The sequence below is a fragment of the Strongylocentrotus purpuratus genome, unplaced genomic scaffold (assembly GCF_000002235.5).
Source record: "Strongylocentrotus purpuratus isolate Spur 01 unplaced genomic scaffold, Spur_5.0 spur5_scaffold_2, whole genome shotgun sequence".
NCBI classification, from domain to species: Eukaryota; Metazoa; Echinodermata; class Echinoidea; order Camarodonta; family Strongylocentrotidae; genus Strongylocentrotus; species Strongylocentrotus purpuratus.
In genome coordinates, this window is record NW_022145605.1 from 28,406,327 (window position 1) to 28,433,024 (window position 26,698).

Sequence of the window (26,698 nt, forward strand, 5' to 3'; positions counted from 1 at the left end):
TCTCCATTGCACGGCTCTTGGTCAGTTTGCAATCAATGGAGTAGGTATAGCATGCATGAGCAATACAGGTAAGGCATTGATGAGATTTTATAAGTAGAATTATAAAGATTTGAACTATTCAACATGGTCTGTATTGAATGATCCCTTTTAAACCTAATTAGAAAGAAAAAAAAACTCCAGGGACCGTAATCTGAAAAACTATGTTATCTTTTATGTTAGTGAAGAGTTCAATTCAATTCAATTCATTTATTTTCCATTAAGATTCAAAGTAAACAATACATAAAAATGAACAGCAAAAACGGAAGGACCCCAAGATAAGCAAAGCTTGTAAGATTTGTAAAAAAAATAAACAAACAAGCAAATTATAATAAGAGTATGTTAATGTAATTGTCGTAACAAATTTACATTGCACAGAATAAACACATATCATTGGTGCTGACGCAGATGTCTGTATGCACACTCGGCCAGTTTGCAAAAAATTAACCAATGACTGGTCCTACTTTAGATTTGTGATGACAATTAACATGATTTTCTTAGCATGAAAAGTAACATAGTTTTCAGAATACCACCCTGCATGGTTAGTTGGCACAGAATATTGGATACTCATCTGGAACACTTGAGGGGGTACAGAAGCAAAGGGAAACAGCTTGTCCAAATTGTATGAATTATTTTGTTTTACTAAACAGTTATCATCAGAGATTGAAGTTGGTAAAAAAAACATTGATCATCAATGTCTACAAGAGACAGGGGACCAAGCAAGTATGCTATCTTTCAGGCAGATAAAATATTTCAATTCTGCAAAGTGCCTACTCTCTTTCCACAAGAGTACGGCAATATAAAGGTAGCTATCATTCAATTTGGATGATCAGGTAATAGTTATCAGGATCGCAATAATCTTTGGGTACAACAGATTTATTTCATGTCATTTCATTTCATTCAAGTGAGGAATTGTTTAGCATTTTCTCCTGTAAACATTTATTTGGATAACTTTGATTACAAATGAAGAGTATTATGTCTCTTTCATGCTTTATCTGATGATACAATAATATGATACAATAATATGTCTGAGGATTGTATGAGGCAATACATCTTTGAACTTTCTACCTTCTCCTTTTCAGCTGATATCTTGTATGGCCTATCAAGTGTGATATTTGTAGCTCTTCTCTTGTTGGTCTCTAAGGGCTACACAATTACCAGGTGGGTTTTTATAACCAAAGCTCCCAGGTAGAGATTTTTGTTGTTGTAACACATGTTTCATATTACGGTACATAATAGGTAAGAAACAGTTATTTATTCATAATTCTGGGCCTGTCTTATAAAGAGTTGCAATTGATTTTAATCAATAGCAAATATTTTGATCAATGGCAAATTTGAAGTCCCCTATCTTTGATGTACATAGTTGGAATTGATATTAATCGCAAATAAGTTGCGATCAATAGCAAATATTTATAGGACGGGGTTCAGGTTTTCAATGGGGATATTTCCTTTGCCTTTATGTAGAGCCCGTATGAGCATACATGGTTCTACAAAGCTAACAATTCTCACTACCCTGTATGCTGTTACCTAGGCCTATCTGCTTTTATTTTGTCTTTTGTCTTGTTTTATATTTTCTTGTATAGTGTATACTAGCTGTATAAATAATTCTTAACATCAGGGCCCCATTTTTACAAATCTTGTCATCAGTGACAAATGACAATTTTTGTTATGAGCTAGTGAAATCTCTGCTTCTGATTGGTTATCAGCAGATTTGTCACTGATTTTTATCATTTGTCATTGAAAAGAGGCTTTGTGAAATGGGTCCCAGGTCGTCATTCTGAATAATCTATGACAATATATCATTGCCTTTGACTTTATATAGAGCCCGTATGAGCGTACATGGTTCTGTGAAACTAACAATCCTCACTACCCTGTATGCTGTTTCCTATCTGGTTTTCTCCATCTACCGGAACATACTGGTGGATCCTAGAGATATCCTGGCTTTGTATAGCATCAAGGTTGCAGCTGGTCCTCTCGTGTGCCGCATTACAGGTACTTCATGTACATGACCTTGTCCCCCCAATCCTGAATAAACTATGAGAATTGTTTTTCACTTATCCAAATTGAAGTCGAGTATGTGTTGTTTCATTGCTGAAAGGTATTTTTATTGTATTAGTTTGGGTTTCTGACAAATATTTCAATTGTAATAGTAGGAATGATCATTGGAGCAATGCACACAATGACAAAAATGTAAAAATTGGGATGATGGAGAGCACTGTCTGAGTGGATATCTTTGCCCTTTATAATTCATCATCACGGTTATTACAGCTATTTCGGTGTAACCAAAATCTTGTTTGTTTCTCTATTATACATATGAAAGGTCAATGAAAGGTTGTATATGTGGGGAGGAAGGTCTGCGGATCACAGTTATTTGGTTAACTTTTTCCATACCCGGGCAGCTCGACCAGATGCACCTGCTATTGCAATATTTATATATGCAACGTCGATCTGGCGCTGCTCAGTGGCTGCCGGGCTCACGATCAATTGGGCAAAAAGAATTTCCGTTTCGATTTAATAAAATTTGGAGTGGGCTATTAGGCTATTATTATTATTATTATTATTATTATTGATTTTTAAAAAAATCTCAATTCATGTTTGTTATATTGTTGTATTTATGTGACTTGATTTGCCAAATAAAATAATAATAATAATAATAATATATATACAATATAAACAAGGCCACCATTGGCTTTTGCTTTGTTCTCCTATTTCATTCGAAGTCATTGTATAAACTGAACATTCTCTGCCTTACTATGTATATATATACTTGTATTTTTATTTGCTTTTTGCTGTGTTTTTTATGAAAATTAATGCATAAACGACCTTAACTGAACTGATATACTTGTATATATTTTTATATATATATATATATATATATATTTTACTAAAGGCGTCATTAGAGGGACATTGGATATATTGCTTTTACAGGAAGTGCAAATTTATAGTGGGGGAAATTGCATTGATTACCCTTTAGCTTTAATATGGGTCATATGTCCCAAGATCTTTCTATATCAAGATTTACTGTTCACTCTCGTCTTGATTAACACTGAGCGATTACATCACAAACATTAACCAAAATTGTTCCTCTATTAATATGCAGGCCTCATTTGGACCATGAATACATCACAAAAATTAATAAAAAATTGTTCCTATATTATTATCTGATGCAGGCCTTATTTGGACCATGTATGGAGTTTTCTACACAGTGAAGAGTCATCCTGACAAGCTTGCTTTCTATATCCACTTCTCATGCTTCTTCTCAGTATGGTTTATGACTGAACCTGTGTCTCTCATTCTCGCTACCTCGTCTGTGTTTCGTAAAATGGACAGGTACGTGATAATCATCTCAATTATAATAATAATAATAATATATTTATAGAGCGCAGAAACTGTCCAACATTAAGTATATATTCTACTGCAATATGTACAAGAGCTCCTGATATGGTTAGATTTACAGTTAATTGAAAAGATGTGCTTTCAGTTTTGATTTAAAGATATTCACAGATGGTGATGATTTCTAATGGATTATAGACTATCTCAGATAATGATAATATTGTTTATTTTCATGCCACTCTTTGATATTTTGGTACAATTGTGAATTTACAAAAACTCTATTGTTATTCAGTCGGATTTATCATAGTTCCATTCTGTCATCTCTAAAAAATAAATCTTTCAATACTTCCCTGTCATTTTTGTTATGGCTGTATGTAATCACCTATTAAAACAAGTAATTTGTTTTTAATTTTGCCAATTCCTTTTTGGGTACAGATTTTTGTTTATATTGGAAACAACAACATCAACATTAAGCTGTATATCTTGAACAAGATGATGGCAGTAAATTCAAATTCAAATTCAATTCAATTCAACAAATAATTTCACTAACAAAGTAAATGGATTTAGATCATTAGTGTTTGTAAAAACAAATCACTCCAAGTCCATTATAATACACTTTACCTCAATCATTTCTACAAAGCTTTGTCTCTTCCTTAACCCTTTTCCATCCCTTTTATTCTCCTGAAATCCTCTTCTTGCAAATTAAGTGCACTAATCAGCAATGGCCTACAGCTTCTGACAGCTTTCCTTGGACATACGTACTTCCTCTTTCTCACAATGCCCAACACACTCAACAAGTGCTTCCCATTTCATCTTCCAGTCTCTAAGGTGTGTTCTTCATAAAAGAGATCTTGATACAGTGAAACCTGTCTCTAAAGACCACCCAAGGGAGACAAGAAAAGTGGTCTTAATAGGCAGGTGGTCTTAATGTACAGGTTTGACTGTAGTGCATTGAGATCTATCTTCTCTAGAGTATATGGTATATCACTTTGTATACCAAATATTTATCTTGATCTTCATAATAAGAAATGGCAGATATTTTGTTGAGTAATTTTGTTGATGCGTGAAGTAGTATATTATATTTTACTATATATTTATTGTCTATACGAGCATGTTATTATTATGTACATGTATGAGAATTGTTTCAATAAAAAAAATTGAAAAAAAATTCATCTCGTGTTCTATACATAGCTGCCAACCATTCTTATTTGGAGGAATGATTACTATTTTGGGGCCTTCAATTGTTATTGTTTTGAATCGCATAGATTCCTCTCTTTTTCTGAAATATTCTATGTGAAAGGTACATACAAAAACAGACTCTATTCCTAATTTTGCCATTGAGAGTTTCCTAATTTTTGCTATGAAAGGGTGGCAGGTACTTTTGTTTGGCATAGGTGTTAATTACTATTCCTATCTTGCTGGAGTGTTTTTTGAATGATTACTTCATGTCCACTAAAGGAATTAATAACCAAGATTTCCTCTCTTTTCCTAAGACTGTCATGTTCAAGAGCTTCTAAAAATGTTTTCCTGATTAATTTGCCTTGAGAAATTCTCTTGAAGGATTCTGCTCTCCCGTGTTGGCAGGCATGCTCAAATCCCCACTAGAATCAAGTGCCTGTGGAATTGTTCATCTCCCTCATGCCCTTTGTTCACACTGGCAGAACATTGGTGTCTGGTAGTTGAACAAACTTTGTGAAATACTTTTTGAGCGCTAATCATTTGGAATTTTAAAACACAAGTGTTAAGTACTTTTTTTCAAAACATAAACCCCCAACTGGCTTTCATCTTATCATCATTTTATAGTAATAATGATAACAATAGTAATACGTTTTGTTTACCCAGGGTAGCCTCATCAGTATTGATACTGTTCTCTCTGAGGACCCTGCAATCATATTATTACCCTGGCTTTTATAGCCAAGCTACCATGAAAAGGCGTTTCTTCCTACCAGATACCCATTTACCTCACCTGGGTGGAGAGTGGCGAATCTAGTTTTATGTCTTGCCAAACGACATTACTGTCACGGCGAGACTCACCGCATTTGGAATTTTAAAGCTTTATGTATTATTTTAGAGCATAAACCCCAACTCGATTCCGTCTTATCATTTTATAGTAAAAAATACCTCTTGATTGCTATCAATTTCAGATTGGGGTCCTACCTGCAACAGAAGATGTCGGATCTCTGTATAAACCCTCTGAAGATCACTATGATATCTTCTCCAATCGAAGCCCAAACTCTGCCAGAGGGACGGTTAAATCTGCAAACGTAAATCATACATAGCTGCCAACCATTTCTATCTTGGAGGATATGATTACTATTTTTGGCCTTCAAGCTAATGTTTTGAACCCTAGATTCCTTTCCTTTTCTGATGTATTCTGTGTAAAAAATAAAAAATGTATTTCTTAATGATTGTCATTAGCTACTGAGTTTTTATCACACTGTTGCTGTACCTATGTCATCTATAAAGTACTTGTTAAAAACCATAAGATTCTTTTGCAGTGTTTAACTTTAAGCATCAATTCAATATCTTAGAGCATTTAAATGTGTATAAGTCATGAAGCAGGTTGCATGATCACTTGAAGCATTTAAATCTTGATGAGACTAGTTAATTATAATGTCAGACAGTCTAAAATCAGTAACTTCCAAATTTTCAATCTTCTATTCCTGATCAGGTATGTCAGTTTTCAGGATTTTTTTACTGTTTAATTACATACATACATACATATTGATATTTATATAGCGCCTTTACATAAACATGCTCAAAGCGCTTTACAGTAGTAAATAAAACAGAATAATTATTGTGCTCTCCGAGTGCATACACTGTAAAAGTTGTTGTGTAAAGCTGTGTAAAGTAATTCAATAAAGCTGTGTACCACATGAACCAAGCCTGGTTCATACAGTACGCAACCTCGTTCACATCCCACACAACTCCGCACAACGCCTTGTCAAAAAAACAATTACAAAGAAAACAAATAAGTTTTGCGATTTCTCTTAAATGATGGGACTGAGGTGCACAAATTCCTAATACCTTCCAATTTCAGGCTTCATATGTACAATAAGAAGTGAATTTTGACATGTATGTGCTAGTTTTGAGACTCATTGTCTAAAATATATCAAAAATGTTTCCATTGCATCATATTAGCCTCTTTATCTCTTGCGTAATAGAGTGGTGAAGTGTGACGTCATAAAAATCTTTTTTAGAATTTCTCAATTTGAACTTCATTTTACGAAAGAGCATCAAAAATAATTTTCCATTGTCGAAAACCAATTGAATTACAAACCAGAGCAAAATAACACTGAGTTCTTATAGGAAATCCATTTATTACGATGGTCATATCTCAGCCAATACTTAACATATTCAATTGGTTTTTTTACTTTAGGACATTATTTTTGATGCTCTTTCGGAAAATAAAGTTCAAATTGAGAAATTCTTTGAAAAAAATGTTTACGATGTCACAGCTTCGGTACTCTATAAGAGTACTCTCATTCTCTGCTCTCCTACCTTTTCTTACAGTCTTCCTCTTCAGACCCTATTGATCTTCCAAGAGTCTCCCTTCATAAAGAATCAAATGATGAACAGAGAAGACAGAGTGTTAATACCCGAGTGGCATCAACAACATTGTCGACAAGACTGGCAATGCCTTCACCTCCCCAGGAATATTTGAATGAACCTGAGGTTGTATGATTTTAGTGCATATCACTTTTTGGTTACAATAACCACTAGGAGTTTTATTATGATTATTATCAATTAATTGATTATCATCATTTTCATTGTCACACTTGTTTGTATTTTTATGTCTCCCTCTTCTACTTCTACTACTACTACTACTGCTGGTGCTGCTGCTTCTACAGTGTACTACAACCACCATCACTACTACATTTTGTCAGTACAAGAATTTTCATCCCCCTCCAATTACTGCAATAGATGCAGCATTTTTTAAATAGTTTTAACTATGTTCACTACAATAATTACAACCATTCCAATGGCATGAGTAAAATGACATAATCAAAATAGCATGTATGTCTGTCTTCCACCCATCTCATTATACCCCTTCTCTCTCTGTCTTTTTCCCTCTTTCCCTTTCTCTCTCTCTATTTTTTCTCTCTCTTCCTTTCTCCTCTCTCTCTCTCTTTCTCTCTCCCTCTTTCTCTTTCTCTCTCCCTTTCCCCCCTCTCTCTCTTTCTCCCTTTATCTCTCTCTATCTCTCTCTCTCTCTCTCACTTTCTCTTTATCTCTCTCTAAAGCAAAGAATAGAGAACAAGGTAATGAGTATTATATCTTACATACTCTCCACTTTGTTCTTCTTTTCTTACTTTTATCACATTCTTTCCTTACTTTTATCACTCTCTCTCCTCTTCCTCACTTCCACACTTTGACCCCACACCCTCTCTTTTGTCTATAGATGCCTAATTCTATTTTTGTATGATTAATTTTGTTTCAATATATCCTCCTTCCCTCAACTCTGCCTATACCAGCTTCTAGTACCACCTTCAAGTGACTTCTCTGTATTCTGTGTGATGACTGAAGCATGGAAAGCAGACAAGGTAAACAGACAACAGACTTATTTCCTAAACCGTTATAGGACAGGTTTTTTATTTCAAGGGCTCAATTTATCACATGTTGTTATTCAAATCGGCAACAATAATGTTTTTTGTTAAATTGCTTTACATTAATAATAATAATAATAGGCATTTGTATAGCGCTGTCTATCTAGAAATTCTATTCCAAGCCCACTAATTATTACTCTGGCTAATTGACAACATTTTTCATATAGAGCCCCTATTTCATTTAATATATAAATTGTTTTTTTAATTGGAATAAAAACTTACCGTATTCACCAGAGTAGATGAATTGTAATTCAGTGTTATTTTTATGTATTTCTCCTCTTTAGAGTTCTCCAACACTTCTTGAAAGCCAGTGCCAGAGTCCAAAAACAACTGAAATTAAACAAAGAGAATATGTACAGGTAAGTACAATGATTAAGTCATTTGAATTAGTAAATGTTACTGTGAATATTACTCTCAATTGATTGAATGAATAATGTTATTATCCTCTTTTTATTGCAAAATTGAATGTAGTGGTTGTATCCATTTTGCATCGATTCAATCTTGAAGGGTTGCAAGAAATCAGAGCTTTTATCATCTGGGTTTGTTTAATTAAGCCTCACACCAAAGGCACTTGTATGTTTGAGGAGAAAGCAAACAGTATGGGAAATGCTAGTTTAAGATTGATTGCTAAGCTAGAAAGGGACATTCTTGTCTGACACGTAGACCATATTGTTATTCTTCCTGTTTAAGAATTATGTTCACATGACAAACATCAGGTGAAATATGAAGAACATTAATTAATAGGGAAAGGCTGCCTTTGGAGGCATGCAAGTCAGCTGTTTATATATACACAACCTGTCAAACGATAACTTGCCTATAAATAGCATGAATCTGTGAAAACACAGACAGATTAAATGACTTGTATTGAACTATGGTGAGGACCTTGTTGATCGACACGTGTACGGCATTAAAGATAAAGTTGAGTTCTGGTCATGCGATTCGCTTAGTGAAAGAAACGGTTAAGAATTACTCAGAAAAAGGTGATCGTAAAGCATGAAAGTATTGGTGTGTATTGCAAAGTTCTGGAATCATCAAAACTATAAGAAATTTGGCCCAGTCTTGGTAAAAGTAACAAGCACTGTACACAGAAAAATGTATAGTATGGGATTGCACAAGCATGTGGCATTAAAATGTGGTCCTCATATTTAAGCTGTTACATGTCGTATTTAGAATATGTAGGCTTTTGAAGAGCCATGCTTTTCAGGGAACCTTATTTCTCTGATGTTCTTCCACACTTAAATAATAACAATGATAATGCTCACAAACTATTTTTCACCTCTCCCCAGAACTCAACCTTCTCTTTAAAGAGCCATGCTTTTCAGGGAACATTTTTTCTCTGATGTTCTTTCACACTTGCATAATAACAATGAAACACTCACAATTTATTTTTTACCTCCCCCCAGAACTCAACCTTCCCTTTAAGCATTGAGTCACAGTCATTCTTCTTGATCTATACAAAATATGAAATATTACTTATTGACCCGCAAGATGTTAAATGATGTTATCATGGATCTAGCTCCCCAGCCAAAGTTGGCATGAACTCTATGCGTTGATATTATAGATATATATTCCAGATTGATATATAGATATATATTCCAGATTTGAAGTCAATTTAAGATTTGATATGTATGCTATGGCAAGTGTGATAAATAGAGCATAACTTGAGGTAATGCTATAATGATTCTGGGAATTCTGTTGAAGAAGTGTATTAAGAGAGTGATGATGATGGTATATGGTTTAACAATTTTAATGTAAATTTCATACAGTTTGTTGCATATATATCAATAATTTCATTTTTCTTTCCATATTTTTCCCTCCACAGGGATTTTATTGATTTTCATTTGCAAAATAATTAACAAACGTTTATTCAAGATAATTTAAATTCATAATGTAAATAAATTGATTACTCAAGATACAAATGTTTGTTGAGCTGTTGAGTTAACAGAAGAGAAATGTATTTTCAATGTTGTATTTCTGATGTTCATGGAAAGGATGGAAAAACAATACAAAAGACACATATTATCGTTTGATTATTGGGCTATACAATTACATTGTTGTGACCACTGCTATTGATTTGGAAAATATATCTCAATTATTTCATGGCGTGTTAAACATCATGATAATGAAAATTGAGATACACAATTCCAAACAATATTGGGTATATTAGGACCAATTATCAATGAAATGCACCAAAGTCTGCACTCACCTTTTCTGCATCTAGCTTGTTCTTCCGTTTTTATCACCATTGGTGTTCAATTCAATTTATTCATGTTTCCAACCAAACATTACAAATCAATTATAAGCATTTACAACAAATGAAGAAATAAATGTTGGAAACAGAGGGGTCCACTAAAAAGTAATGCTTGTACAAATGTTGAACACCTCAAATGATACTTAGGAATAATGAGTAATTAAATTAACTAATCTGTAACTACAAAAGGAACTACAAAATAGGGGAAAGAAAAAGGGACGAGACAATGCTTTACACGAAATTCTTGTGTACCGGTATATATTTAAATTGCCTCATGATTTTACCATTCACATATTTGCACATTGGCTTAATTAATGTAAGAGTAGGACAAATCTAAGGATTGCTTTTTCTAGGTATTGTTGTGAATGAGAAGTTTCCAACAAAACCGAGAACAACAAAACAAATATGACACCGTAATGTAAAATAACATTCACACTTGAATTTCTTTTACCAATTGTGATTTTTTAAATTAAAATACTAGTAGTAATTGTAGAAATATGATCATAACTGTTCTCCCTCCCATGTTTAATTGGTGTAATATTTCCTGTACTCATTCTCCCTGTAATTTTACTGTATTTAAAAAAAAACTGCTAGACATCACCTGACTTTTCACTTATGTCCTGGATGAATTTGACAAATGACTTTAACTGAAATTGTGTGATTATTAGGATTACTCATACCTGATTCTATCCATCATTTGTGTCATCTACCACAGGAATGGTCATATATCACACCAAAATTGCCATACAATATAATGTCCCCTTCCAAGAAATGTTCAATCATTTTGTGATGATGTTAACACAACCTATGTTAAAAGTAGGGACAGCACCTTATTAGTTTGCCATCTATTGTGGTATATCTGTCTCAGAGGTTGATTGCAATATTTTTTCCATACCTCTCTGTTCTTTGTAACTCTCTTGCATTTTGCAGTGTTATATTACTTCGGGGGAGTGTTTCTCAAAGACTAAAATCAACTTTAAGTTGGACTTAACTATGGCAGGCCACTCATGCCATTGTTTGCTCTCACCGTTTACTGGCATTGGTCTCTCAAGGGACGGACAAATCATGGTCACAAATATACAGAATTGACATATTTTTTTAAATTCATTACTGAAGGAAAAAATATTATCTAAACATCTTAACGGTGAGAGGAAATAGTGGCATGAACGGCCTGCCATATTTAAGTCCAACTTAAAATTGATCTTATTCGTTGTGAAACACCCCCAGGTCTTAATGTTCTCCATCCATTTGGTACATAGTTGACTTCCCTCATGGTCTCCCTGGTCATTTTTCACATGCGAACAGACTAGACCAGCAATTTCTTAGGCTCATTCTATTTATGTCATATCCCGTTAATAATTATAATAAATATTATATCCTGCATCAAAAATTTGTTGGCTTTTGATTGGTTGAGAGCTCATCACATGACAAAAAATATTTGAGCTATTTTTAGAAAGGTCTATATGAGAGTACTATTTTGGTTTACTATTTGGGAGTTGAAAAAAAATGTTAATTTTTTTTTTTAATTGAATTAATTTTTTTTTAATCTTAATTTAATGAAAACAAAATATTTCAAATTTTTTTTGAGATAAAAATTGACATTTTTTTTGTTCTAAATTTTTTTCTTCCCAAAAATGTTTTTTTTTTTTTTTTTTTTTTTAAATAAATTTTTGATGCAGGATATAAAACAAATATACCTTGCCTTCTATTCGAGGTACTGGTTAAACTATGGGCCTCGGTGACTCCAAAAGTACTATTGGAGTCACCTCTTGCACATAGTTTTAACCAGAACCTCTCAAGGCAGTGTATATTTGTATATTAATGGGTAAACTGTTCTCCCCGAGGTCTCTGCGATCATATTGATATTTGGGTGAAAAATCTTGCTTGGCTCGGGACTTTGAACCAAGATGAACAGTATTGTTCAGCGCATTATTGCTTCTTCACTAATTATTGATATTTCATAATTGGTTGGTATTTTTCATGGATACTTGTTTTTAACCTAGCAGCCTTACAAGCTGACACCCATTCTCCCTTACGAGGTTGATGATGACGACGTTGATGAGGATGACGATGTCAGTGTATTATCTCTTGGTCTTGATGTTTTCAACAAACCACTACCTGGTGATGTTCCAAACAGATTTCAGAGATTGACTCATACAAAACTCCCTAAACTCATGATACATGGAAAGGTAATTCGTACAAGTCAAATATGACAATATTTCAACTGTGCAGATTTACGAGACTTCAGGATTAAATTAAAGCGTTAAAGGGATAGTTGAGTTCTGTTGCAGAGGGCGCTACACAAAATAATTTTTTGTGAGATAAAGAAATATTGAGTGTCAAATTTGAAAGAACATAATATTTAAATGACAAAATCATCTTTGTTCGGTTCAGAGACGGCTGAAATATAACAATTTCTAATACTTCTAATACTTTCTAATACACCACATATATTAGATATTTTGAAAAATTTGAAAAAAACGTTGAAAAAAATGAAATAACGCCTTTTACGTCATATTTCAGCCAATGTTTTTGTGTTGCTTATATTACCCACAATAAACTGGCTCATGTATTGTTAGTTTTAATTAAATAATTAATTAACGGTCACCATGTTTTTTTAAAAAGTGGAGCTGAATTGGTCGTATTGGCTAAATTTCACACATTTTGGGGCCTAAAATTACCTTCTTAGCAATTTTAGGTTCTAAAAGGGCACTATAAATGTCATAGATGAGAATAAGAGCAATAACCATGCACTTTGAAGGCATTTGCGGTGTGAAAACAGAACTCAACTATCCTTTTAACTTTCAGTGGTTAGTACTCGTATAGAATGATCAATAGATTCATAGCATATTCACATTCCCGAGGATGAATAGTTTTGAATTTCTCACAGCATGTATTGTGTTCATACTTTATGTGATTTATAGAATAGCTGCATTAAATGTCACTATGTATTAAGGGATTTATAGTGACATAATTTGTTTTTCTGACAGGAACTATTTTTCATAATACTAGTAGTTAAGAATAGCAGTCGCACAAGTAGGTTTTTCAAGGGGGATTTACTTTTCTCTTCTATAAGACTGACTAATTCATAAAATCAGCATTTTTATCACTCTCTGAATAGCTTTTGAATGACTTAGAGTTCTTACATAGTAATAATAATAATAATAATATAATACAGGGTTCTTGTTAATAGCCGGCAACCGGCTATTTTTTCCGGCTGTAACGGCAATCGTAGCCGGCTGTAAGCCTCTCCAAAAAAAAAAATAATAATACAAAAATCACATCATATTCGGTCAAGTCGCTATCTCAAACCCTGCTGGTCTTCAGACTGTCGGGCTGAGCATTCCCAGCCCCGGACTATGGCACAAATTGGGTCATCCTGATAAACAGAGACCACTAATAAACAACATAAAACATGTCTTATTATTCCTCATCTGAACTTGATATCATGATTAACCTTGCAAAGTTACTCTGTGAAGATAGCAGATCTGTGACGTGTTTATATATGCCTTTGCAATGCAATGTTTGCACATGGTCAGGGAGAGAGCTCCCTGCATGCATGTATCATTGCCATATGAAATTATGTGGAAGTGTGTATCACACACACCCAAGACACACCCTGCAATGAGCTGATCCAAGTTAGTGACCAATGAGGAAGGTTCTCTAGCTATGTGGGTGGAGTTTGATACCAGCATAAATTACAGGTTGGTGACCGCGCGTGCTTTCACCGTACCCAGTTCAGTGGGAGGTCAAGAAGCCACGCCCACAAGTGTGCATGTGACAAGCATGAGCTCTCCATCTGTGTGTATGTACAGTGTATTTGGGCGCCGGAGGTTTGTGTGTACATGTGTGTGTGACTGAGAGAGCACGCATGGGCTAGCATGTCCCTGCATGTCCCTGCATGGACGAGGCAGGGACATGAGTAAGACAAGTAAGACAAGTGAGACTCGATAGAAAGGATGGCTGTGTTAATCGGCTGAATTGAAGAATGATCAAAAACTTAAATTACTCACAATATCCAAGACTTTGTTGATTGATATTTCTAAAAATTCAATTATTATTGTTATCAATATTTTTGTATTTTATTTATATATGAACATTATTTTAGGGGGCGAGTCGGCAAGGGATGGATATTAATATTGAGAGAGAGAGAGAGAGAGACTCGGGGGAGAAGGGATGTGAGAGGAACTGACCATCGAATGTGTAAACATTTAGAAAGTTGTGAGCTGAGAGTGCAGTAATAAGAAAAGGTACATGAGCGATGAACACATTGCAGAGAGAAGGGAATAAAGAGGGTGAGAAAAGAGAGAAGGGGGCTGGTTGTTTTATTGTTTACAAATTCATTCATGGAAATTACTGCTGCCAGAAAGCTGGCGCGCAGCGGCCAGGGTGTAACATTACACTGCGGTTTCTTTGATTATCTTTATCATCGGCTATTAGCACATTCCAAAATGTATGCAAATAACGGTTAACCGGAGCGAGAAATGAAAACGGTTTTGATGAATGCGGTCGTATAACCGTCGGTTAAACGGTTTGACTCAGGCCTAGTGTGAAACTGTGATTGATTTGGCGATGCACGATTCGATTCAGAATACGAGTGCTGCACAACCGGTGCGGCACGCTATACACATACACTGTCACAGAGACTAGACCGTAGACGTACGTTCGTAAACAAGCTCAAGCCAGCGAACTCCGCTCGCAATAATTTAAAGAGGCCAGCTCCAGAGCTCGCTCTGCGTCCAAATGATCACCCGCATTGGCATTGCTATTTATACTTCGTAATCCTAAGTTAGATCTACCGTATTGTGAATAAAAAATGAAAATTTGTACTCATATGTACTCAGAACTTTGTCCAACACCGATATAATCCTTATATCTATTTGATAATTGTTTCAATACAACAACAAAAAGGTTTTTTTCTGGATCTTTTCTTTTCGTGTTGTAACATTTTTACTTTTACTTTTAGCGATCTATTTTACCGATTCGAAAAACAGAGGTGGCATATTGCATATAAACGTTAAGCGCATGGCGATTGGAAGAAAAGTACCGAAAACTATTTTTTTTTCGTAGGCCTAGAGTCTATAGAAATAATTATTTTTTTTTTTATTTTTTTTTTTTTTATCGCAAACGATTTTCTTCACTGACAAGGTCCTGTAAACGTCAGTTAACCGTTTTTGCCCAGGACTACCTTGTATCATTATCATGTAATTCAAAATTGTAGATTCATCACAAATATGATTGATTTATCAGAAACAATAATGGAGCATTTTCATTTCATATTGTATATCATATGAAAAGTAAGTTATTCAGCCAAAATATTCATGATCTTTATCATTAAACTATGGCTCATACAGTGTGGTCATATCTTCAAAAATAAGGCTAAGATAGCACCAGAGAGCATCTAAAACCCTAAAGCTTCCAGGGCCCTTGGGCGGGCCCTGGACCCCGGCCGCAAGGGACTTCGCGCTCGTGATGTGCGCTTCGCGCACATGGTGATGTGCGCTATGCGCACAGAGATTTTTCTTTTGCAATTTTAGTAGCCTCCTGTAAATCATAAATAGCCTGCTATCAGAAAAATTAACAAGAACCCTGAATATAGTGCCCTCTCCCAATAAAGATGGTCCTACTTTGATAGATTATTTTTTTAAATTTAAATATGTACTTATAAAATACATGCCCTATAAATTTTGCTTCATTTATGATGTAATAATTATTTTCAGAAGAAGCCTGCACAGACTACCATCAAGACTCCCAGATCTAAAGATGCAAAAGACAATTCTAAAGGTCCTCCAACCAAACAAGCATGGGTATGTAAGACTAATGATTTTAAATTGTTAAATTCTGTTACCCTTTTCATTTATAAACGTGTTTGCTTTAAGTAATATTTGGTTGCTTATTAGATAGAGGAGGTATTTCTGAGTTTTTTTTCTCACTTAATTGAAGTGGAACTTCCATTGCTATTGGAGTACTGAAACATTTTTTTTCAGATTTGTCTCTTTTACTTATCTGCCATTCTTTATACAAAAATACACATTAAATCCCCTTCTCTATTTCATTTCTAAACCAGAGAGAAAATTTACTTTGAGACAAAATCCACCTTACAGTTTGAAAACAAAGCTGTGTCTGTATTTTGTTCAGGAGAAAAACGATATACACAGTATTCTCCCTCTCTCTCTTTCAATCTCTCTCACTCTTTCTTTCTTTCTCTCTCTCTCTATCTCTCTCTCTTTCTCTCTCTCTCTCTCTCTCTCTCTATATATATATATATATTTCACTCTCTCTCTCTTTTGGCTGTGAGCCACTTGACCAAAGGTCTGCAAGACCCTCAGTCTGCAGTGGGCCTTTCAATCAGAGTGAATGACCCCTTCCCCTTGCTAATGTCATTCTAGAAAACAGAAGAAAAACAAAACACCACTGCAGTTTAATCATTAAATCATCCCCTATGTTTTGATCCATGCAGGTTATGAGTGACCATATTTTGATATATCTATGATGGAGGTAGTCAAGAGAAGTGATTGAGATTGATGGGTCATGTGTTGAGTAAGGGGAAGGTGATGGAAGAGCATGGGATATTGCAGTGGATGGCATAAGAGGGATAGGAAGACCAAAGGCTTTATGGAAAGATATGGTGGTGAAAGAAAGCAGTAAGGTTGTCCTAAATGAGGAGGATGTTGGATAAAAAAAAAAGGAGTGGAGGGAGGGAGTGTCATCATGGTGCATCATGGTGTAAAAGTACCCTGGATCAGAGAAAGAAATGTTAATTTTAAAGCCCCACTGCACTACTTATAGCTACTTGCGCCCTCTATATAACAGTCAAATCGGTGACCATTGGTCCCTCATGATTCCCTCTTTCTTATGTTAATTGAGAGCTGATTTGATGAGATAACCACCTTTCAGTGACCATACAGAGAGGTCTAATCCCTCCTGGCCAAATAGTTCAGAGGGGCTTTAATAAATGATGATGATGATGGAGATGTAACATAATTTTGTCATTTTTGCTTCCTACAGTCTAACTCCATTAAGAAAGAGAGGAAGAGACTGAAACATCTTACCAAGCTCAGCAAGTTCTCTGAACCCAAACTTCCGGAGATAAAGACCACCAAAGTCATGAGGTTTGATCCCTCTAGACTTGAACCATGATTCCGTCCACATCACTTCATAACTCCTGGGGGGCTTTTCACAAAACTTGTCATCAGTGACAAATGGCAATTTGTGTTATAAACTACTGAAATCCTTGCTTCTGATTGGTTATCAGCAGATTTGTCATTGAAAGTTTTTTGGCTGCTAACTACTCCTGTCACCAGACTATGTACATCTCCAGACTTGAACCTTGATGCCAGAGTACCTCATAAAACCTTGTAACATATTCACTGGACTAAGCCTTTAGGAATGAAAACCAGTCCTGTCACAAGACTAGATCTTTAGACTGAGACTGAAATGATGACAAATTTTGAAAAAATGGGAAGGAAACCAAGAAAAGTCCCCCCAAAATGTACAAATACTAGAGTCACAAGACTAGATCTGGGGACATGATCCATGATGCCAGTTACTTTATGAAGCCTATAGCTACACATTCACTGGCCTAAGCTTTTGGGGATAAAAACCAGTCCTGTCACAAGACTAGATCTTTAGACTGGAATGATGATGCCAGTGCACATCATTAATATCCAGGCCCAATCTTTCTTGGATGTAGAAAAAAAAGAAAAAACACTCAACCCCACCCCCCCCCCCAACACACAGATCTAGTCACAAGACCAGATTTGTACATTTGAACCATGATGCCAGTCACTTTATGAAGCCTAGTTACATATTCACCGGCCTAAGCTTTCAGGGATGAAACCAGTTCTGTAACCTGACAAGATCTGTAGACTTGAACCAAAATAATAATATTCATTTCTTGTATAGCGCATATCAGCATATCACGTTGTAATGTCCCTATGTGCTTCCAAAGAGCTTTGGAAATAATTTCCCTAGCTTTAGCCATGATACCAATTTTCCGCTGGTTACTGTCATCTAACTAGAAATACTGAAATACTGGAAAGATAAACCATTGACCTGTGTATTGATGGAATTGAACGGGTGATGACATAACTTTAATTTACAATGCTATTTGTACCAATGGTAAAATGTCTATTTGTATGTCTTTCTGAATTTATTTAACAAATATCTAATTATCACAGATTGCAACGGACCTGTCTCCAACATTTATCTTGTGAATGTATTTATATCTAAATCATATCAATATTGAGGTTCTAGTTCTTAGAGCTAATACACTCTATATATATATATATATATATATATGTACATTGTCAAATGCTATGCTTCTTCCTATAAAAGTTTATAAAAAACTTCTCATAATGTAATGTATACTGTCAAGTTGGGCATGTATTCTTTGTGTGATATGTTAAAAGCAGTATGCCATTTTCTAGTAAAGCATGTACATTATCAAATAAAATGTAAAGGTATAAAAACTGACAGAATTAGTGTTTATAGTACTGTATAATGGAAGAATGCTTTGAATAAAAATATCTCTACGTTATGATCATACTGTATTTCCTTTCATTGATTATTTTCTTTCAAAATAGAATGAGTTATTGAAGGTTACACATGTTCAAGTAGGAATTCCCAAACATAACAAAAAATAAAAAAATGTTGCCCTTTCAGTGGTTTGAAACCATTTATTGTCCAGAAGAATCTGCAAATTTTAATACAAGTACAAAAATAGTAAAAAAAAAAAAACGATTCCAAAAACAGAGACTCAAGATTCATCCCTACGATGTATAATTTAGAGAATAGAATGCCCATGAGACTTGAAAGAAATTCGATATTCAGAGTGTTACAGAATAAATAATATATTTAATATAGAGTACTGAAAAAGAGGAAGTTAGTTTTGAATGACTTGAATTGAGAAATACTATGAAAAGAGAACAAGAGGAGAGAAGGAAGGATAGGGAAAGAAATTAGAAAATAGACATGTATAAGAAGTTTGAAAAAGAGGGAGAGAGAAGGGAGGGGGGGGGGGGGCGACGGAATAGGTAGAAGTTGAATCTTCAAGAACATAATTGTAGCACGACTATGGATCGAACTTCAGTGCAGTATCAGTCTCTAGAAGTTCATGTGGTGTTCAGGTACAATATTCTCCCTTAAAAAATCCAATCTGTAAGGGCATTTAAACGGTCAAAGGGTCGGGGTCACATGCTATGTCAAATATTAAAGAAGCACTGTTTACCACGAATATTTATAAAGAAATAATACAATACAACGGAGAAGTTGACAACCCGATCTTTTCCCCTTCAAAGTGAGGCGCCTTAAATCTACCAGAATACTCATTCATGAATTCGTTATTTGATTTGGGATAAAATTCGATATGCAACCACTGATAGCTGAGTAACCTTTTATACACACAATAAACCGTCTGATTCGATTTCACGAGCCAACACTTTATGCGTTGGCTGTCAGTCGCAGGTTCTCATTCAGTAAAATACTATCCATTCTCTTCTCTAATTCTATTTCGCTGCAATCAAGGGAGCAATGACTATCAAGTTGGAATAATTTTTTCTTACCTCTTTTTCATGAAATGATTTTGACTTAGTCATGAACAGTTAAAGTTAATATCTTCTCAGAACTTTCTTTAAAAATGTTCGTTAATCATTCTTCATTGATCAATTAAGGTTTATCTCCCAAGAATAAATCATATTGACGCAATCAGTTCATGAAAAGAGGTAAGAAAGGTTTACTCCAACTTCTTGCACAAACTTGCACATTTTTCTTCTTTTTTCTTTTATTAATTTCTTTCCACTTTTTATTCAGATACTTTCTGAACAAAATCTATTATGTGACTCTCTATTCCCCTACATTCTCCTAGAACAGCGCCATGTACCCCCCCCCCCCCCCCCCTTCCCGGCTGCTATCGACTCAAGCTTCCTTGCTTATGATAGTTGGCCTCTGCATTTATCTTGATTATTTTAACTTACCTCCATACTTTCAAGCTTTCAATTATGCATTTTTTAAATATTTTATTTTGTGTGTATTAAGTTGTCACTCTTGATGTAAATCAATTATATTATATACTATTATTGTTATTTGAATGTTTTATATTTGATTTATCAATAAATAAAGAATGGGCAAAAGTGTTTTATCCCTTTGATGTTGTTTTATTATTCCCGTGGCATAAGGCGCGTCATTTCGATTGCGCTATTACATGTTCGAGCCTGCAGGCAATTAGTGCATGCGCCAATGATTTCACGCGTTTTTCCATGCGTTTAGTGCATTCACTTTTGCACGATGTCACTCTCGCACGGTGCACCAGCGGCCCGCTCCGCATGAGGCGTCATTTGGATTGCGTTATTACCCTACGCTAATTTTAAGCATGTGAAGACCATACGCCAATAATTCAACGCATTGTGTGGATTGTCCATTTAGCAATTAGTTTCGGACCGTCTCACCATGATATGATGCGTCGAAACTCGCGTCAGTCGACGCTTTGAGTGCAACGGTCTTTGTTGTTGTTTCGATACGGAAAGGAACACTCTGCAATCAGATATGCTGTCTGATTTTTAAATGCGGGTAGTCTTTCAAAACTAAAGAATAGCAAGGACTACAATTGAATTTTTGTGTTAAATTTGTTACAAAATTATTGCCTACTTCGTAAATTCTACTTTGCAAATCGCACGACTCGGATTGCAACTTGGTACCCAGGGATGTTTCCCCGAAACGCCATGAAAAATTAATGACCATTAACTGACATTATTTGACCCCCAAGGAATCTGAATAACTATGTCAGACCATCTCTCGTTACCGATCGATTTGAACACTATACATTTCTTGTATCTCGGGAGAACTATTTTCCTCAAGGTCTGCCATTTTAGTCGGATGATTTTGGAAATAGCGCCTACGTAATAAGCTTTATTTAGCAGTGGTTTACGTTAGAAAAGCGTTGGCCAAGGCCCAAGGCAGTTGATTTGGTAAAAATGCTATTTTGTCAGTGCATGTGACGGCCTGAGCAGGAGTTATTTTCTTAGCGCTATCATTCAGAATTTCAAGGTCATAGTTGAGTTAGGTTGGGGGGGGGGGGGGGGGGAGGGGGGCAGAGGCAACGGACCGACTTCCAAAGTGGGGGGTTGGGGCACCAACAAAATAGGGCACTTTCTGGAAAAAGGGCATCTTCCAAGGAAAATCTCAAAGCGAAAATATACAATTTTTTAAACATTGGTATATACCCCTATATTGTGATCACATTATCAGGGATGATTTCAATATTTAGTTCCTCTTAATACAACATATAAGATATTGCTTAAAGGTATTACAAAGTTTTGGTATGGGGTCATGAATTTGGTTCAAATTAACATATTGGAAGCATATGCGTTCCTACAATATCCATTGATCGTTGTCGCGGTTGAAATCGAGTCTAAAGTTATGAAATTATGAAAAATAAACTCTTTATGTTGTATAGCTCCCTCTCAAGGTCAAGATATTAAGTTAGCTATGAAACAATATTTCTTGAGTAAAAACGATTGATTAGCTATTTCCGTTTGGAAATTATATATCACAACTACATATTCTGAGATTTTCATGGTCGCAGCTACCATTGCACGGCCATAGGCGCTATTTGAAATTTATCAAAATTTACCGGGAGCACCGGTAGATTTTTATATTCAATTTTTCTCGAAAACAGAATTGTTTTAGGGGCTAATCTTTTTAGTGCTTTTAATACATCCACAGGGGCATCCAAATATATCAAAATTGTAAAGATTCACTATCCACCCAATTTTCAAAATTTCCCAAAACTTTGTATTACCTTTAAGCATCATACTTCGCAGTTGGGTGTGATGGTCTTAAAATTCATTTGCGTGCGAGCGAGGAAAATTTTAAAGATTTTTGAGATCGCAGTGCGAAAAATTACTTAAAGAGGAAAAACCCAATCCTGATGGGGTTATAAGCAAATTCTCATAACGGAAGACTGAAAAGACCTCTGATAAGTTACATAATGATAACATCTATATTAAACTACGAGCGAGAGTAGCGAGCGAGCTTTGCAGAAAATTGCTCTTAGTCGCTTGAAATTAGGGGCACGGCATTTTTCGACGAAAAAGAGGCACTCATCAGATTTTGATAGGGGCATTTATACGAAGTGAAAGGGGGGGGGGGGAGGGCATTTAGATAGGTTCCTTATTAGTAAGGGGAAAAGGGGCTCATATCATAGTTAAAAGGGTAATTATTAGATGTGAAAAGGGGCACTTAGGCGTTTGGCCTATCGCATCTGAAAAGGAGCATTGACCATAAATAAAAAGAGGCACTTATGAGAATGAAAAAGGGGCACTAATGATAAAGGAAAATGTGCATTTGTTGAAAGAAGGGGAGGGGGGGGGGGTAATCGTCCTAGAGTGTGGTTTCCCTAGGGGTTAGTTGTCTTAGTGGGTAGTTGACTGGGGGGGGGGGGGTATCCAAGAAGTGGATATCCAGGGAGTAGGTGTCCTAGAACCGATGAAAAGAGTACTAATCAGGAGGGGAGGGGGCACTTGTCGAAGTAAAACGAATATCTCTCAGAATTGAATAGGGTCATTTACAAGAGATGAAAAGGGGGTACTTATGAGAATGAAAGGGAACTATTTTCATAAATGCAATGAGGCATTTTTTGAGAATGGAAAGAGGGCACACGTGAAAATATAAGGTGCGCTTATGCGAATCAAAAAGGGGTAGTTAATAAAAGGGGAAAGGGCACTTTTTCAAAGGAAAAGGGGAACTTGTCAAAGCAAAAGGGGAACCTCTCAGATTTGTACAGGGCAATTATCAGAGGTGAAAGGGGCGCTCATCAAAAGTGAAAAGAGGCGCTTCTCGTACCTGAAAAGGGGAACTTACTAGAGATTAAAATAGGCACTTATGGAATGGAAAATGGACACTTATTACAAAGGAAAATGGAAACTTGTCAAAGGAAAAGGGGTACGTATCAAAATAAAAGGGGCGCTTATCAGAGGTAGAAAGAGGAAGGGGCACTTAAACAAATTAATAGGGGGCACTTGTCAAAATAAAGGGGGCACTTTTCCTATGTAAAAACCAATCGTCTGATATATTCCTTAAGAGTAAGGATCCATATGCGGACATTGATAAACTTATTCGCCGCATCGAAGCCGATCTGGCAATAATTATGGATTATTGCATATATTCTGTTTGCTAACCTTTGCGATGTTATCGTAAGAAAAGAAAATCAAAATTGTATGGGTTCATCTGATGAAGCTCATATCGTGAACCTTCATGAACTTTCCTAGGCACTCAAGATCAACAAAACATGTACCATGAGACCTATAGATCAATGCAGTGGTGTTTTCGGTCCGGCCATTGAGGGGGCAGTGATATAAAAAAAAAAAAAGGGGGGGGGGGGTGGTGTCGCCTGTCTTCGGTATAAGAAACAGGATTCATTATACAACCATATTTTGAGGTGCAAAAACGAATCATATCACCCCCCAGGCGCGGATCCAGGATTTCTTAGGGGAGGGGGCCCAACTTTTTTTTTTTTTGCTCCCGAAAATTTGAAAATCGCGCCGGCCGAAAAGTCGCTCAGTGGGGGGGGGGGGGGGGGGGGGGGGGGGGGGGGGGGGGGGGGGGGGTAGTGAGCACATTTTTTTTTTTTTTGATCCTCAAAAAAATTCAATTTGCACCCCCCCCCCCCCCTTGAGCGCCAGGGGGGGGGGCCAACCCCCAAAAAAGGTAAAAATCACGTGGCTACGCCAAAGTTTCGGATAATTATGATGTGGCTCGAATCATGAACCTTCACAGTGCTCTCAAAGTCTCACCAGATCGATAACACATTAATCATCATGGATCAGTAATGAGATTCAACCTCTAATGGACCGGGAGGTCTGTCTCGTCCACTGGAAATCAATTTGTCCATATTTTATTGAGCCGACATGCACCTTTCATGACAAGCCAAGTTCGATAACATTTTCTCAAACGTTTAACATCTTTAAAAGCATTTTGTAAAATAAAATACGAACACATCGTTGTGGCTGTTGAGTCACATGAACTATTGTGACCCTTTGCTGACCCTAAATTGAGATTTTCAGCATTTGGTATTCAAAGCGACAGGGAAATCATAATTCCAATTTCCTATCAAAACACATGCGTATGGGATTTGAGGTGTGTGTGTGTTTGTTTGTTTGTTTGTTGTTTGTTTTTCGCGGGGGGGGGGGGGGGGAGTATTCTACCATAATACAGACATACTAATTTTTAAGTCTTGAAATCTTTATATTAAAACGTGAGAAGTGAAGGACACATACTTTAGGTCTACTCGTGAGGAAGTGAATTAAACACGTTTTTTTGTTTCTTTCACTGAGAAAAACTCTATTAAAGAAATCGACTTAAATTAAAAAACATCAAACACCCAAATTACAAGGCAATGATGGTAAAAGAAGATCAGCTGACTTTTACCATGATTTTGTGGGAATGCAACGATGACCTTGCCCGTATCATGAGTCTGGTGATCTTGGTGAAATAATGCTTCCCGTCAAAATTTCTCCCCAGGGATAAAAATGAGAAACGGTTCGGAAGATGGCGGCGCCGAACTCTGACGTCACGAATCGGGAGGAAAATTCATCACAATGACATGACTGTGGTCAGCTTACTGCTTTACGAATCATAGTACGAATAAGGCATTTGGAATGGTATGCAAATTTGTTTATCCGCTGAAAAGTTCGTCCTTATTATTAAGAAATCGAAACCTTAGGAATTGGAAAAGGTTACAAAGTCTGTTTTTTCTCGCATTGGACTGTACTTTCAAGGATGAAAACAGATGTCTGAAATGTAAAACAATGAACGTCTCCCCAAAACAAAAGTATTAGATGAACATTTAAAGAGGCAGAGGCGGACAGGGTTATCAAATTGTTTCATCACCTTTTTGTGTCGCTAGATATTACCCTACGAAATTCCATCCATTTTCAAATCATGTTAGAAGGGTTGAATCTACCATTAAAAAAAAGCCTTCCTTCTATTGCCTTTTTATGTCTTGATTGAGCATGTTCGTCTTTAGAGCGATGTGTGACGAATTCATGGGTAAGTATGTATGGATGTTTATTAATAATTGACAAGTAAATATTGTATAATCAAAACAATCCTATTATGGGACGATTTCGTAAGAAAGTGTTTATGGATGTGTCCTAATTAAAATGAAATTTCTACAAAATAAATGTTTTCAGCTCCGGGTAGCCGATTCGCATCTTAGTTCAACTTCCCTCCGGCGAAATTCCCCGTGGTACTATTTCCCATTAAATGTGAACCCGATACCAGATTTTATAACGTTTAATCAAAGGTCGAATCAGCACAGACAAAACAAAGGCTGTATGAATTGATTGCTTTTCACGTTTCCCAAGTAGGCCTACAGTTGAATTTAAATTTAACTCTGTAAGGTTCGGAAATTTAATGAAATATCATGCCATAGATCTTATACTTTTTGAAAAGCAATTTATAGATTAATTTGAAGCAGCAGTCATTTAAACCGTTCTTCAGCATTTGGGTTTCTGGACATAAACAAGACTGTATGATTTTGTTGTAATCATCAATTTTAATGACGTAGCTACCGGGGGATACCGTGAGGGGAGGGGTGGCAAATTAACTGATAGAGTGGTAAAAAAATAAGAGAAAGAGCATGGAGAAGCTCCCCAATCAAGAGTCTTGTAAATGTGCATTTAATTATTGAGTAGGTATGGTGCCTCTGATATCAATACATTATTCCCTGCATTAACGATGATACTGTCTGCCATGGCCTATTTTCATTGTCTTCCTGCACATGCCCATATTCATCCTCACTATACAGAAGAAAAGACATATTGAATCATTCATGAGTTCTAATTATCACGGTCGGTTTACAGAAGCATGAAACAAAAACATGAGCTTTTACCCATGCAAACTGAACGGTGAATAATGAGTACCTTGAAATAAGACATATGGGTTAATTGCCTTCACAAGCCTGATTAGCGAAGGTAATTGCGCGGAAAATAAAACCAGTCAAAATGACGCCTCGTTTGCGTATACATGTACCTTTTGATATAGATAGGACCTTGGTTTGATTTGCTAAGGTTTCCTAAATAAATCAACATTGCAGATTAAAGCTGACAATTCTTTTGAATTCAAAGATTAAATATACATGCATTCAACAAATAAAGTGATAATAACATAATAATAGCATGAAAATAGTTTCAAAGTAAAAAATCCTTTGTAGAATAGTTGAGTGGACATCGAGTAGTTTGTGACAACACAGATTTGAAGGAGCGGGCCATGGACCCCAGGGGTCTAAGGGCGCGTTCATGCTTGATTTTGACGGCCAGAATCAGGCATCTGTTACGCGTTTAGTTTAAAACACGGTTGCGTCTTAGCTCACTTTTATAGAATCACCGAAAAACGGCGATCACGATCGCCGATCGTAAACTCACAAAAAGATGCGTTTACAATTTGTAAACGCGTTTAAATGGGGTCAACGCAC

The 26,698-nt window shown here is 35.9% G+C and overlaps 1 protein-coding gene across 1 annotated transcript; it reads left to right on the plus strand.

The window, feature by feature from the left end:
- The first annotated feature begins 1,864 nt into the window (after positions 1 to 1,864).
- On the plus strand, positions 1,865 to 17,367 carry LOC105445470. The gene is made up of 10 exons (XM_030991189.1): positions 1,865 to 2,028; positions 3,207 to 3,366; positions 4,077 to 4,197; positions 5,514 to 5,633; positions 6,883 to 7,044; positions 7,845 to 7,913; positions 8,261 to 8,335; positions 12,234 to 12,416; positions 15,948 to 16,034; positions 17,236 to 17,367. The coding sequence occupies exons 1-10, from the start codon at positions 1,866 to 1,868 to the stop codon at positions 17,365 to 17,367; spliced, it is 1,272 nt and encodes a 423-aa protein (XP_030847049.1). The 5' UTR covers position 1,865.
- The last annotated feature ends 9,331 nt before the right edge of the window (positions 17,368 to 26,698 follow it).